The 15,210-nt window shown below is 47.1% G+C and overlaps 1 protein-coding gene across 2 annotated transcripts in view; it reads right to left on the reverse strand.

Moving 5' to 3' along the window:
* The window catches only part of Sugp1 (SURP and G-patch domain containing 1), a 29,877-nt gene extending 14,682 nt beyond the window's left edge, over positions 1–15,195 (reverse strand). Inside the window, exons 1-4 of one of the 2 annotated variants that reach the window (XM_059244946.1) lie at positions 14,896–15,195; positions 9,709–9,880; positions 5,923–6,023; positions 3,215–3,433 (exon numbers count right to left, since the gene is read on the reverse strand). In XM_059244946.1, coding sequence (XP_059100929.1) covers positions 3,215–3,433; positions 5,923–6,023; positions 9,709–9,880; positions 14,896–14,929 — 526 coding nt within the window. In that variant the 5' untranslated portion in view covers positions 14,930–15,195. The remainder of the gene's footprint in view (positions 1–3,214; positions 3,434–5,922; positions 6,024–9,708; positions 9,881–14,895) is intronic. The other variant, XM_059244945.1, reaches the window with a different exon arrangement.
* Between the last annotated feature and the right edge of the window lie 15 nt (positions 15,196–15,210).

A 15,210-nucleotide genomic window follows, 5' to 3' on the forward strand; every position in this document is an offset into this window, starting at 1 on the left:
TGTCAGTACGGGGCTCCAACTCACACACCCAACAGTCACTAGGTACACTCTCTCTATAGACCGCAACGACAGGGGGAGAGGAGCAGGAGATGCAGGAGGCTGCTGCTGCTGACAGCCATGCACCTGGCTCTGGAGGATGCTTGGTCTCTACAGTCAGACAAGCTGGAGGGACCAGGTTGTCAGGGCCTCTGGCAGTGAACCATCTCCAGGTTAAAAGAGGCCACTGGGAAAAAAATATGTATGTGTGTAAATTTTTTTAAGGCTTTTTTTTTTTTTTTTTTTTTCCCCAGACAGGGTTTCTCTGTGTAGTTTTGGTACCTATCCTGGATCTTGCTCTGTAGACCAGGCTGGCCTCAAACTCCCAAGCTCTGGGATTAAAGGTGTGCGCCACTGCCGCCCAGCTGCTTTTGTTTTTTGATACAGGGTTTCTCTGTGAAGCCCTGGCTGTCCTGGAAAGATCTGTAGACCAGGCTAGCCTTGAACTCAGAGATCCACCTGCCTCTGCTGCCTCCAGAGTGCTGGGATTAAAGGTGTGTGCCACCATGCCCAGCTGTTTCTTTATTTTTTCCTTTAGATTTATTTTTATTTTATGAACATTGGTGTTTTGCCTACCTGTAGATCTGTGTGAGGGTGCCAGATGCCCTGGAACTGGAGTTACAGACAGTTGTGAGCTGCCATGTGAGTGCTGGGAACTGAACCTGGGTCCTCTGGAAAAGCAGCCTGTGCTCTTAACTGCTGAGTGGTCTCTCTAGCTCCTCAACTGCTCCTTTTCATTTCTTCTATGTGCATGCAGGTGCAGATGTATGCAGGTAGATGTGCGTATGTATGTGAAGATGAGGCTAGGGCATACTTCCAGTGTAATTCCTCAGAACTGTCCACCTTTCTTCTTTCTTTCATCTTTTATTTAAAAGATTTACTTACTTTAGGCTTTGTTTTGTTGTTGTTGTTTGTTTTTTTTGAGACAGGGTTTCTCTGTGTAGCCCTGGCTGTCCTAGAAAGATCTGTAGACCAGGCTGGCCCTCGAACTCAGAGATCTGCCTGCCTCTGCCTCCTAAGTGCTGGGATTAAAAGTCGTGCATCACCACTGCCTGGCTTTATGTTTTTGAGTGTTTTGTCAACGTGCATGTCTGTGTACAATGTACATGGCTGTTACAAATGGTTGTGAGCTACCAGGTGGGTACTAGGAACCAAACTTGAGTACTCCAAGAGAGCAGCAACAAGAGCTCTTGACTGTTGAGCTATCTCCCCAACTTTTTTTTTTTTTTTTTAATTTTAATTTCTGATTCAGGGTCTCTCCCGGAACTTGCCAAGTACACTAACCTGGCTAGCTAGGGAGCCATACCTGTCTCCACATGCCTAGCACTAGGATTACCGCATGTGTCACCACACTCCACATTTTCTTTTTCTCTTCAATGTGGCATTTTTGATCAAACTCAGGATCCACATGCTTAAGAGCCTCGAGGACACCACACACTTTCCTGACTGAGCTCTTTCCAGCTCTAACAATTCTCCTCTAAAAATCATCACGCCCTGTGAACTGGACATCGGGTGGACTTCAGTTCACTGTGTTGAAGCTGGCTCCCAAGCACACTGGACGTGATTCCTGGAGTTCCTGATGGATTACCTGGTGCTCCGGCAATCTCTTGCACCCTCACACACTCACAACCAGCCATATCTCCAAGTGGTCTGGGTTTGTGTTGGTGGGAAAGTACACTGGCAGCCTGCCTTCTGGGCACCAGCACACCCACTTCCTTATGCTCAATCATTCAATCACTATCTCAGAGATACAATGTTAAGTGTGTGTGTGTGTGTGTGTGTGTGTGTGCCCACTCCCCTCTCCCTACCCCCACCATAGAGTTTCTCTGTGTAGCCCTGGCTGTTCTGGAACTCGTTCTGTAGACCAGGCTGGCCACAAACTGATGATCTCCCTGCCTCTGCCTCCCAAGGGCTGGGATTAAAGGTGTGTGCCACCCCTGCTCAGCTGTTTTTTCGCAGGCTGTCCTTGGACTAGTTTAAGGTTAGTTTTAAATTCCTGACCCCACCCCCACCCCCCCTACCCCCGCCCCAGCTTCAACCTTCTGAGTGTTGAGATAACAGACATGCATCACCATGCCCTAGTTTATGCAGTGCTGGGAATGAAACCCAGGGGATCTGTATATGCTAGTCAAGTACTAAACCAAATGAGAGACAGACACACACACACACACACACCCAAGCCTGAGAATATAATATCTCTTTACAGGTGGATTAGCTGCCTATTTGAGGTAGGTGGAACTTGCTTTTTTATTTCTTCCTGGCCTAGTCCTGAGTCTGAGTCTGTTAGTCATTGTATGGACCATATCCTTCTATGAATATCACAAGGGAAATGGCTCACTGTCATCTGGTTGCTGGCCATTAGGGTAGATGCTGAGTGCACAGCTAATCTTATACTCCTTGTTGCTTGGTTACCAGGAAGCACAGGAGTGGGATAGAGGAGATAAAAGTACATATGATCTAAGGTGGATCCCAGGAGTCCTGAGGCATTCTGTGCTGGATTTTGTTCCAGCTCCACTTTCCTCCCACATGCACAGCAAGAACCCCACCTGCTCACTGTGTAGAGAAGCAAATGTAAGGCCACATCAATTGATGCCTGAAACAGGTGCTAAAGCCTTGAGATGAGAGCATTAGCAGAGCATTGGCAAGGACAGAAGGTGTGCCTCCAACCTACTCTGGTGACCCTCATTCAGAACAAGCTGACATGGCATAGCTAAATGATCATTTTGACAGAGTGTGTGGCCAGTTCTCCACAGGGTCTTGCTGTCACAGAGCCTTGTTCTGAATGATGTGGAGCTGAGTCACTAGAAGAGAATGACCACTGTCAGCCTAAGACCAGAGACCACCTTCCCCATGTGGGAGCACATCCTCCAATCTTTACATTCTGAACCTCTGGCCCAAAATGTGGACACAGCAACAGAAGCTCCTGCCTCAGCTGACATGAGGCCCTATCCAGGAAAGCCTTCTCTGATGGGCTGTGACAGCAGCCACTGTTCTCAGAATGGGGCTAGTGTCCTTGGCAGGGCTCTTCCAAGACTTCCCAGGATGGCCCCTCTGCTCAGACCCTACAGCTTCACTTAGGCACCTGTGGGTTGCTAATCCAAGCCAGAGCACTGTGTGCCAGGCTCTAACCACAGCTGCCATGACGGTGGGTAGGAGCCATGGCCATCCCACAATTTACCTTTGATCTCCAGCCATTGCTCATAGTCCTCCTCATCATCATCATCAGGGGATTGGAAGACGCTCGGCCGGTGTGCAACGGGCAGCTGCTTGGCATGTGAGTAGTTCTTCACAGGGCCCAGCGGGCTGCCCAGCCCCAAGCCTGTCCGCTTGCTGAGTAGGAGGGGTCTCTTCAAGGTGCTGGGTGTCGGCATGCTGGGAGGGGCACTGGGGGGTGGATCTGGGTTGGACAAGAGAAAACATACACTGGAGATTCAGAGGGCAGTGCTGTAGACATACCCAGAAAGTATGGTCATCATGCCAACAGTCATCTTCAGGCATGCCATGGTTCTGCAGACGCCCTAGACCTCTAAAGCGCCACCCCTAGGCCATGGAAAGTGGGTTGAGGCACAGGAGAGAGGACTTTCAGGGTACCTAGCTACAAGAGCATATGCCAGGGCTTGGCAGGTGGCAGCTCTTGCCGGATGTGCCTCTGCACACCACACCCAGAATGGAAGGCAGTCAGCTCCTAGGTGAGACACCAGCCTCCACATTCCAGGTCACAGCCTCCCTAAACTAAACCTGTGGCCCCAAGGGTGAAGGACTTAAACAATGTGTCCTCTTCTGACAAAGGCAGATTTAAAGTCTGTTTCAGTAATGAGCTTCAACTGGGCTGTGTGGCTTCCTTGTGCCTGGATTTCCACCCACTGGGGCAAGCTGCAAGATGTGCTGGGGTATACCGGCCCCTCTCCTAAGACCCTACATGTGGACAGGGCCTGGGGTTGAAAAACCTGTAAACTCACTCTGTAGCCCAGGCTGGCCTTGAACTCAGAGATCTGCCTGGCTCTGCCTCCCGAGTGCTGGGATTAAAGGCGTGCGCCACCACCGCCCAAAAACCTGTAATCTTAGTTGCCCCTGAAACTGTGGCAAAAGGCGGATTTCAAGGCCAGTCTGGGATACATAGTAAGTTCAAGGTCAGCCTAAGCAACTATGTCTTGTCTCAAAATGAAAAGTTAAAACAAGGCTCTTCTGTGTGGCAGAGCACTTGCTGAACATGCATGAGAACCCAGGTTCAATCAGTAACCACCACCAGCTCCACCCATGGGTACAATTAAGCCCATGACAAGGCAGGGAGCCAAGCTCCCTGGGAAGCAGCGCTGTAGCACGAATGGGGAGGTGTCTACAGCACAGGTGGCTTCACTTCACACTCTAGCCTTACTGTCCAAAGCCTCAGTTTCTAAGTGTAAAACAGGGGTTCCTGGCTATGTGATGCTTCAGAAGCTGAACTCAGCCGGAGATCTGTAGGTACCCTCAGGGTCTAAAGAGAACCCCCTCACCAAATGGAAGCAGTACACACTGCTGAGGACAGGATGACCAAGACTGTCAGACACGTCCCGTCAGCAATGGGTTCCTGGAGATTGGGAACAGAGAGGGAGCACGCTACAATTTCCCTATGTTTTCCATTACTAAATAAAAAGATGAGGGGCTGGAGGGATGGCTCAGCAGTTAAGAGCACTTACTGCTCTTAAAGGGAACCTGAGCCCAGTTCCCAATACCCATCCATATCAGTGACCCTCTGGCTGCCAAGGGCTTCTGCAACCACAAGATGCACATGAACTCATACAAGTCCACATACATATGAATTAAAAATCAAATCAAAAAGTCTTAATGAAAAGTGCCAGGCAGTGCACACCTTTTATCCCAGCACTCAAGAGGCAGAGGTAGTTAAATCTCTGTAAGTCTGAAGCCAGCCTGGGCTACATAGTGAGTTCCAGGCCAGACAGGGCTACACTAAACCCTGCCTTTTTTGTTATTGTTACTTATTTATTTTAGATTTTTATATGTTTGAGTCTTTTGCCTGCACGTATATCTATGCACCATGTGCATGCCTGTTATTCACGAGATGAGTGTTGGATCCTCTGGAACCCGAGTGGTTGTGGGCCACCATGGTGGTACTGGGAAACGAACCTTGGTCCTCTGCAAGGGCAACAAGTGCTCTTAGCAGCAATTTTTTAAAAAGGATCAGAAGGCAGGCTGGTGATGGGTCATTTCTTTACTCCCAGCACTCCGGAGGCAGAGGCAGGCTGATCTCTGAGTTCAAGGTCAGCCTGATCTACAGAGTGAGTTTCAGGACAGCCAGAGCTACACAGAGAAATCCTGTCTCAAAAAACAGAAACAAACAAACAGATCAGAAGTGAAAAGGATGGGACACCAAGCCTATGGATTCAGATATGAGGATCCATGTTTCGTCAACTTTCCAATAGACATGTGGCAGCAGGGTTGATGAGGATTCTCTGCCCACAGGCTATATGAAGGAAGATGACAGAAAGGGAGGGGCAGTGGCCTGTATGGTGCCAAGTGCAGGAAGCACTGGTTAGAGATGGCACTCAATAAACTCTTGTGACATCTGATCATTAGGTGACTTCATCACTTCCAGGATGCCTCCCTGTCCTGCACCATCCAAAGCAGGCCTAAATGTGTCATCTTCTGACACAACTTGGGTATCTCCAGCCAGCTTGCTGCTAGAGTACAACCTCCCCGCAACCCACTGGAATCCTCTGGGCCCGTTACGGGACATGTGGGACCTGACCCTTCTGGTGGCAGCCTGTCAGTCATCCCACAGGAGAACAATGAGCACACTTAATGGTCCAAGGTGGGACTTTTGTTTACCCCAATGTTCCAGAGAACCTGGGGGACAGAGGTTGGAGTGGGAGGGCTGGTTGCACTCACCTGTGCTCGTCTGTGCCTTCTGCAACTTCAGAAACTGCTGCAAGAAGCTGCCATCATTGGCAAACTTGTTGGAGATACAGGATTCATGTGCATTGGCAATTCTAGAACCAAAGCATGGGTGAGAGTAAACTGCAGAGGAAGAGAGCCAAGGACAGGGCTAATGCACTGACATTCCTGGCCCTACACCATCTTGTGCTCTTCTGCTGAGAGCCAGATTGCAGCCCCAAAGATGTCAGGGGACAATTTAGGTACAACATTTTGAACTTACCAAGATAGGATAGATATGGAGTATTTTCTCAGAATTTGTCAAATGTTAGTGGACTAGATAGTATTGACCTAATTATTGCCTGTATATATTGTATATAGTTATTGTACTTATTGTATATAGTTTTTCTTATATTAGTTATAACCTCTTTTATTTTACACAAAAAATGGAAAATGTGATTTTGTGTATGCTCTAACAAATGAAGCTTGCCTGAAGATCAGAGGGCAAAGCCAGCCACTAGTTAGCCACATGGGCCAGGCAGTGGTGACACACACCCTTAATCCCAGTACTTGGGAGGCACACACGCCTTGAATCCCAACACTAGGGAGGTTGAGACAGGAAGTGATAAGGCTGGGCCGAGAAAGAAATATAAGGTAGGAGGAGACAGGAGCTCAGCCCTTTCAGGCTGAGGATTCGATAGAGGTAAGAAGTCTTTCTAGTGGCTGACTGTTCTGCTTCTCTGATTTTTCAGCTTTCACCCTGATAACTGACTCTGGGTTTTTATTAAGACCAATTAGAATGTACACTACAGACAATGTTTAAGTGCAGGAAACAGGAGTAGGCTGACAGTACTTCTGCCTTGGTGAAAATAACAATGCACATACTTGGGCTACCTCTGGTTGAGTTCCAGCCCTGTGGTCCTAGTGGCCCCCATCAATATGGCTCATGCTCTTTCCCTGCACAGCACATATATATCTTACTGGATAATTATGACCTGGCTTATTGTTCACTATGTATTACAGCTATCTCTAGAGCAGGATGTGTGTGCACCTTGTGACTTTAGTTAGTTTTTTTGAGACAGGGTCTCTCTATGCACCCCTGGCTATCCTGGAACTCCCACTGTAGACTAAGTTGGCCTCAAATTCAGAGACCCACCTGCCTCTGCTTCTTGAGTTCTGCAATTAAAGGCATGCACCACTACGTTCAGCTTTGTGGTTTTATTTTGTTTGCTTTTGTGACAGGGTCTTATGTAGCCAAGGCTGTCCTATAACTCCTGATCTTCCTGACTATACCTCCAAGTGTCAGGATTGCAGGTATGTTACTAAACCTAATAGTTTGGCTTTTTTCCCCTTGAAACTGTGTCTTACTATGCTTGCTTGGTTGGCCTAGAACTCACTACATAGCCCAGGCTGGCTATAAACTTGCAAAGGTCTCTTGCCTCATTCTTCCAAGTACTGAGATTTGTACAAGTGTCCCCAGACCTGGCATTAATGTGTATCACCCACATATGCATAATCTGCCAGAAGCTTCCATAGGTAACACGCTCACAGCTGAAGGGATCTGCTATATATTGTGCTGTGCTGGCTTGCTCCTTATCATTCTTTGATTTAGAGACAGTGTCTCATGCTGCAGTTTCCCTGTCTCAGTCACCCGAATGTTGGGATTTCAGGCAAAAAAAAAAAAAAAAAAAAAAAAAGCTTTTTCTGTGTTTTTAGGCAGGTGCGGCAGCTGTACCTTGTAGTCCTGCTTGTTGGGTGGCTGGGGCAGCAGGATGGCTTGAGCACAGAAGGAAATAATGAGCCACCATCTCAGGATGAAGAGAACTGGTGTTTAGCATGTGCAAGGCCTGGGAGTCTATCCCAAGTACCAAAAACACTATAACAATTAGTTGTTGGAAAAGCACCCCAAAATTCAAGTGGCACTCAAGTCTGACGTCAGGGTTGAATGACACTGGCTTTTCTTTGTTTCTTCTATTGCTTGGATTTCCTATCATGCACATAAGTGATTTTTAAAATATTTTTAGGGGGCTGGAGAGTTGGCTCAGTGGTTAAGAACATCTGCTGTTCTTGCAGAGGACCTGGTTTGATTCTCAGCAGCTACATAGTGGCTCACATCTATCTGTAACTCCAGTTCCAGGGGAGCTGATGCCCTCTTCTGACCACCTCAGGCACTAGGTATGCACATGGTACACAAACATACATGAAGGCAAAACATTCACACACATAAAATAATGAAATAAATATTTTTAAAAAGAAATTACAAATTTATTAAATTACATTTACTTATTTATTATATGTGTGTGTATACAGGTCTGTGTACCATGGCACATGTGGAAGTCAGACAACTTGCAGGATCTCCTGTCATCATGTGAGTACCAGGGATTGAACTCAGGTCACAGCTTGACAGCAAGCACCTTTACCCACTCTGCCATCTTGTTGGCACACAGGTTCTTACCAAGTTTAACAATAAAACGGTCCCTAGTTGCTTCTGGGTTTTGACATTAAAACAATAAAGGCAACCAAACAAAAGCAGAAGTCAAAGCTTTCTGACACACCAGAGAAGTCTCTGCTGCTTAGGAGCTGAGGCCCTGGAGGATACTCAGGCCCTGCCACTGTCCTCACACTGCTCCAACACCTAAGGTAGAATCGTGCGGCATCTGCATGAGACACACAGTTCTTCCATATACGGTTAATGATCTCTAGATGTTAGAGTAACTACTGCACCCAGATGCTGTGCAATCAATTGTCAATCTGTGTTGCTTATTGAATAATGCTGACAAGATAAACCCAGCTGCTGGAGCTGTGTGATCCCAAAACTCAGGAGTGATGCAAGAAAACCTTGTCTCAAAAACTGGGGACAGCTCAGGTCAGTGCTTGCCATGTGAAAGTGAAGACTAGATAGAGCTCCATCCCCAGAAACCATGTGAAAGGCCAGGCAGAATGGTGTGTGCACACAGGAGTATCCCTTGGGTTTGACCACTATTGGGTGAGTTACATGTAGGCCAGTGAGAAGCTCTATCTCAAAAAACAATCCGGCCAGGCCTTTAATCCCAACACTTAGAAGGCAGAGGCAGTTGGATCTCTGTAAGTTCAAGGCCAACCTGGTCTACACAGCAAGTTCTAGTCCAGCTTGGTTCACACAGTAACACGCTGTCTCCCAAAAAAAATTAAAAAAAAAAAAAAAAAAAAAAAAAAAAAAAAAAAAGCCACATGACACTTAGCCTTATCTGAGAGAAATCCTGTATTGAAAAACAAACAAACAAAAACAGACAATCAAAATATAAACAACTCCTAAGGAAAGACACCCAAGGCTGCTCCCTGGCCTCCACAAGTGTGCATACATGTGCAAGCACAAACCCATACACAAATACAAACTAAAATTTAAAATACAAAAAGCACATAATGTTCAGTATACACACACTGCCCCCCCTCCATTTTTTTCTCCATCTCCACAGATGTATCACAGGGCCTCAAGCAGGCTAGGCAAGCACTCTACCACTGAACTATGGTGACAATAGCAATGTAAGGCATATAGGCCTGTAATCCAAGCACACAGGATCAAGAGGGGTTTTTGTTTTCTGAAACAAGTTCTCATACAAACCAGGTTGGCCTTGAACTTAACATGTAGCTATGAATGACCCTCAATTCGGGATGTTCCTGCCTTTCCCTCCCAAGCTCTGGGTGAACAAGTATGTAGGACCACACAGGAGCCTCTCACGGCAGCCCCACTTCTACTGTCACGCCATCCTGTGTCCTGTCACTCTGAGACTCTGCTGCCCTAAGGCCTCAGAATCCACTTACTCCCCAGGATGAGGGGGCTGTGGGCTGGCTGCATGACTCTGCCTGGCCTTCTGTTCCATTCTGGCCTCGATCTCTCGCTTCTTCTGAGCGATGAGCTCTTCCTGGTGGAGGATGTTCATATTCATTTTTCCAGACTTGGGCTGTGCCATCCCAAACCACCGATTAGCCTTTCCTGGGGAGGGAAAAGATGGGGATCAGAAAACACCTTCGCTCCATCAGTATGCTTAACAGCAATGATGGGCCAGACAGCTACAGATAGATATTCAGAGGACTCAAATGGTCATTTGTTCAGTTCTTCAACAAATGCTTATAGAATGTCTGCCATGTACATAGCACTGTGCTAGGCTCTAAACAGAAGCTATGAGGATTCTGTCCAGGTAGGACTCACCTCTGACTGAGAAGGCAAGAGAAACATTAACATGAAAAGTTAGCTGCAAGGTTGGTAGCAGACTGAGGTAGAGGCCTGCCTTATCTACACAGTAAGACCCTGCTGCTTGGCTGGAAACATAGCTCAGTTGGTGGACTGTGTGCTTAGCATGAATGCCTGGGTTCCATTCTTACAAGTGTATAAACCAGGTATACTGGTGCATGTCTATAACCTCAGCACTCCGGAGGTTAAGGCAAGAAGAACCGAAGTTCAAGACTGGGGCTGGAACGATGGCTTAGAAGTTAAGAGTACAGGTTGCTAAACTCAGGTTTAGTTCCAGTAGCCATATGGAGACTCACAAACATTTGTAATTCCAGTTCCAGGGAATCCCTCTTTTAGCCTCTGTGGACATTTTAAGCAAAAGGTTGCACATACATACAGTACACCCAGGTATTCACACAAAACACATAATTCAAAGAAGCTCAAGGTCATCCTCTTATATACAATGACTTCTAGACCAGCCTGTTATACTTGAGACCTTGTCTCAAGGGAAAAAAGTTGTCCTGTGATTTTTCACACTTGCACAGTGTGCAATATATGTGGTTTTGTTTTTACTGTGCAACGTGGGTATAATGTGGAAAGGTTGGGCAAAGGACAACATGCAGTATTCTCAGGAACTAACTGGAAATTCTGTCACCTTTTCGGTATATCTATCCCATTTATACATTCTGGGACTGGGGAAATAACCATAGGATGAGTTCAGAGACCCACTGGACCTACCAAAGTCAGACTTCAGCCGAAACCCTACTAGTCACCTGACCTTCATAAGCCCCCACTTTAACTGGAGGGCCACAGTGTTTTTGGGGATCTCTGGGAATCAGTGTCAATTCAGAACCAGTAGACCCTGGATAATCCAAATAGACATTGGATTGTTCTGATTGTTCCCTTCCCCCCAGTGCACAGTTACCCTTATAAAAGGCTATAGGTCCCTCTGGGGGAAGGATGGGAGAAAAACTATCTGTAAACTCTTAGGTATTGTATCAAGGCCCTTCCTGAGGGAAACCTGGCTGTCCCGTCATTCAAGGGGTTCTGGATCTGAAAACTATCTTAAGTCTGGAAATTGGTTCACTGGCTGAGATTCCCTCTTGCCATGATCCAGTTCTTTATTTCCACTATGTGAGTCCAATCAAACTCAGGTGATCATGGTTGGCAGCGGAGGACTTTGTCCACTGAGCCAATTCCCCAGCCCAATATATTAAATTAAATTAAAAAAAAAAAAAAAAAAAAAGGTAGGTACCGGGTGATACTGGTGCATGCCTTTAATCCCAGCACTTGGAAGGCAGGGGCAGGCGGATCTCAGTGAGTTCGAGGCCTGCTTGGTCTACAAAGTGAGTTCCAGGACAGCCAGGACTGTTACACAGAGAAACTCTGTCTCAAAAAAAAACAAAAAAAAAACAAAAAAAAACCCCAAAACAAACAAACAAACAAACAAAAAAAAAAAAAAGGAAAGAAACTTCAAATTATGGTAAGAACTAAGCTAGAAACACAAGAGATCACAGAACAGTGCCTATACTGGTAAGAGAGCCTAAAAATAACCATTAGAAGAGACATAGTTCAGCTGGAAATGAACTTAGGAACCAGGGTCAGGAAGAACCACGTGAATGGGGATCAAGGAGAGAAGGAGCAGATGTCAAAACCAGAGACAGGAAGATGCAAGTGTCCATGAGAAGACAATAAAAAAACAAAAAACAAAACCCACCCAGTGGGGCCAGAGGAACCACTCAGAAGTGAGCAGAGGCAAGTGTGGCAAGGGTCGTAGATGTTACTTTTAGGGCTTTGGGAATTCATGAGGTAGTATTTAGTAAACAAGTAACAAGATCCAACAAAACTTTCTGTTTAAGTTTTTATGTGTGTGTGCGTGGGCATGTGTGTTCCACAGCCCCACACATGGTCAAAGAACAAAAGGTGGGGTGCTAGTTCCTCTCTCTCACCTTGAGACATAGGCTCTTGATGCTCATAGCTGTGCATTCCAGGCTAGGTGCCCTGCAAGATTGCAGGGAGCTTCCTAGCTTTGCCTCCTTCTCCTCTGGTAATAGGAGCATTAGGATTACAGAAGTGTTGTAAGGCTTTCCATGAGTTCTGGGCATCCAGCTCAGGTCCCCAGTGATTCATCTCCTCAGCCCTCCGCAGGTCTTTTATTTACATTTACTTATTTAGATCTCATATGGCCCTAGCTGTAACCCCAGAGCAATGGTTCTCAACCTGTGGGCTATGAGCCCTCTGGTGGCCGAACAATCCATTTACAGGGGTCGCATATCAGATATTTACATTATGATTCATAACAATAGCAGAATTATAGTTATGAAGTAACAACATAATAATTTTATGGTTGGGGGTCACCATAACATGAGGAACTGTATTAAAGGGTCGCAGCATTAGGGTTGAGAACCACTGCTTCAAAGTGTCATATTACAAGTGTGGGTGGCCTCAGCCAACTCCAGTTTTTGTTTTTAGTTTTAGTATGACCTTGAGGACAGGGTGATCATTCTGACATAAAGTGCACAGACAGAAAGATGACCGAGACAATTACTGAGGGTTCAAGCAAAGATGAGAGTGCCATCCCAGTCAGGAGGCTAAGGCAGGAGGAACATGCTTTCCACACATTAGAGTTGTAGCTGGGTGTGGTAGCACAGCCTTTAAATCCCAGTAAACAGAGTTCAAGGCCAGCACAGCTATGTAAAGAGACGCTGTCTCAAAACAAAAATAAGAGTTGTAGCCCAAGGGTTCTCAGGAAAAATTTTATTTTTTTCCTAATTAAAAAAAAAAAAAAAATTTTAGTTCAAGGCCAGCCTAGGACAGCTAGAACTACACAGAAAAATCCTGTCTCAAAAAAAAAAAAATCGTTTTTAGATTTGTTTTATGTGTATGAATATGTACCGCCTGAGTGCCTGAGGGTTATGAAAGATTATGAGCCAACATATGGATTCCAGGAATCAGACAGAGGTCATCTGCAAGAACTACAAGTATTTTTTTTTTTTTTGTTTTTGTTTTTGTTTTTTCGAGACAGGGTTTCTCTGTGTAGCTTTGCGCCTTTCCTGGAACTCACTTGGTAGCCCAGGCTGGCCTCAAACTCACAGAGATCCGCCTGGCTCTGCCTCCCGAGTGCTGGGATCAAAGGCGTGCGCCACCACCGCCCGGCCAACAAGCATTTTTTAAAAGTTTTTCAAGGTGGTTTTGTGTAGCCTTGGCTGTCCTAGCACTACCTCTGTAGCCCAGGCTGGCCTTGAATTCATGGAGATCCGCCTGCCTCTGCCTCCCGAGTGCTGGGATTAAAGGCGTGCGCCACCACCGACGGGCCCAACATGCACTCTTAACTGCTGAGCCACCTCACCAGCCCTCTATTTCCTTCCGATATAGACCAGACTGGCTTCCACTTGAAACAAGCCTCCGGCCTCTAACTCCCTAGTGCAGATCAAAAGCATGTGCCATCACGCCATTTAAAGACAGGGTCTCAGTTTATGTAGCCCTGGCTGGTCTTGAATTCAGAGGTCCACCTGCCTCTTCCTGCCTCTGCCTAATATTTTGGGACAGAGTTCACAGAACCTTGAGCTCCCTGTTTCAGCTAGACCGTTGCCACTAAGCCCCAGAAATCCATCTGTTTCCAACTCACAGTGCTGTAGTTACAGACACACAACATCGTATCTGGATTTTACATGAGTGCTGGAGATGGGAAGCCTGGTCCTCATAATCGGGCAGCAAGCATTTTAACCACTGAGATGTCGCAACAGCCCTTAAATTCTAAATGTTAAAAGCAAGCTGACTCCTCAGGCATTATCAGAGCTGGCTTCCCTAATTATCTCCATTTCATTCATGACAATCACCAAAGGGACAATCCCAGTCCACTCCAAGGCCTATGCAACCTCTACAGTGGGAAACCTCTGCCTTCCCATAGATGGCATTTACTCATTTCAAACATCTTGAGCTCAAGAATGGCCTTTCATGGAGTTGGAGAGATGGCTCAGGGGCTAACAGTGCTTGCTACTCTTGCAGGGGACCCAAGCTGAGATGCCAGCAAACTTCCAGTTGGCTTACTACAGCACCAGTTCCAGGGGATCCGAAATTCTCTTTGGCCTCCGTGGGAACACACACGCGTACTCACACGCACAGACATAAATACAAACGAATAAATAAAATTTAGAGCCTTCACTGGTCTTCAATACATTAGCAGACCCAACCCAGACCTCAGTCACCAGAACTAGCTCTGTGCAAAATTTGCTGCCAGGTACTTGGCACACAGGAATTGTGGAAGCATATGGTGAATGGACGAATGCATCCTATCCTAGAGGCATTGGGATACCTAACCCCGTGTCAAAGTGGGGTTCGGTAGCCGTGGGAAATCGTGCTCTAGCTGCACCAGTTCAGTTCTGAAACGCAGATTTTTTTTTTCTCACAAAGCGGGACCCAAGCCAAAGGCAGCTGCCACCTGGAAGGGACCTGGAGAGGCAGCAAGGCAGTCCCCGGGTGGCCGCTATGGCTGGCACCGGCCCTGAGGGCAGTTCATTGGGAAAGGACGCGCGGAGCCCACCCGGCGCCCAGGTTTTTGGGGAAGACACGGTGTTCTCAGCCCCGGGCGGGGGCGGCCAGCAACCCGATTCTGGGGTCTCGGGAGACAAGAGCGGTGCACACGCCGTTACTGTAGGTTGCCGAGGGGCTGAGGCAAGGAGTCCGCGTGTCGGGTCCGCGACAGAAAGGAGGGCGAAGGGGGAATGTGCAGTCGCGAGAACCCAGGAGGGCGCCGGAGGGAAGGCGGGGGCTGTTACCTGCAACATCCCGGTTGTCCATCTTGAGACTCATCCAATCCCACAATGCTCCGGCGCCACCTGAGAGGAGGGAGACTGCGTTATAGTGCGCTGGGTCTGATGGGAAATGTAGTCTTCCTCCGTCAATCAAGTCCAACCCCTTCTAGGACGTCAACAGTCTTCTCCACAGAAACGCCGGCGTCAGTTCGTGAAGGTGTGTCACTCTCAGCTGCGATGATGCAGAGGCGTCGTCTTCTCCTCAAACTCTCCCTCAGTCGCAGTCACTGCGAATATACACTATAAATCCCAGGAGACCTTGCGCACCAGTTCTCGCGA

This window comes from Peromyscus eremicus, chromosome 17 (assembly GCF_949786415.1).
Source record: "Peromyscus eremicus chromosome 17, PerEre_H2_v1, whole genome shotgun sequence".
Classification (NCBI taxonomy): Eukaryota; Metazoa; Chordata; class Mammalia; order Rodentia; family Cricetidae; genus Peromyscus; species Peromyscus eremicus.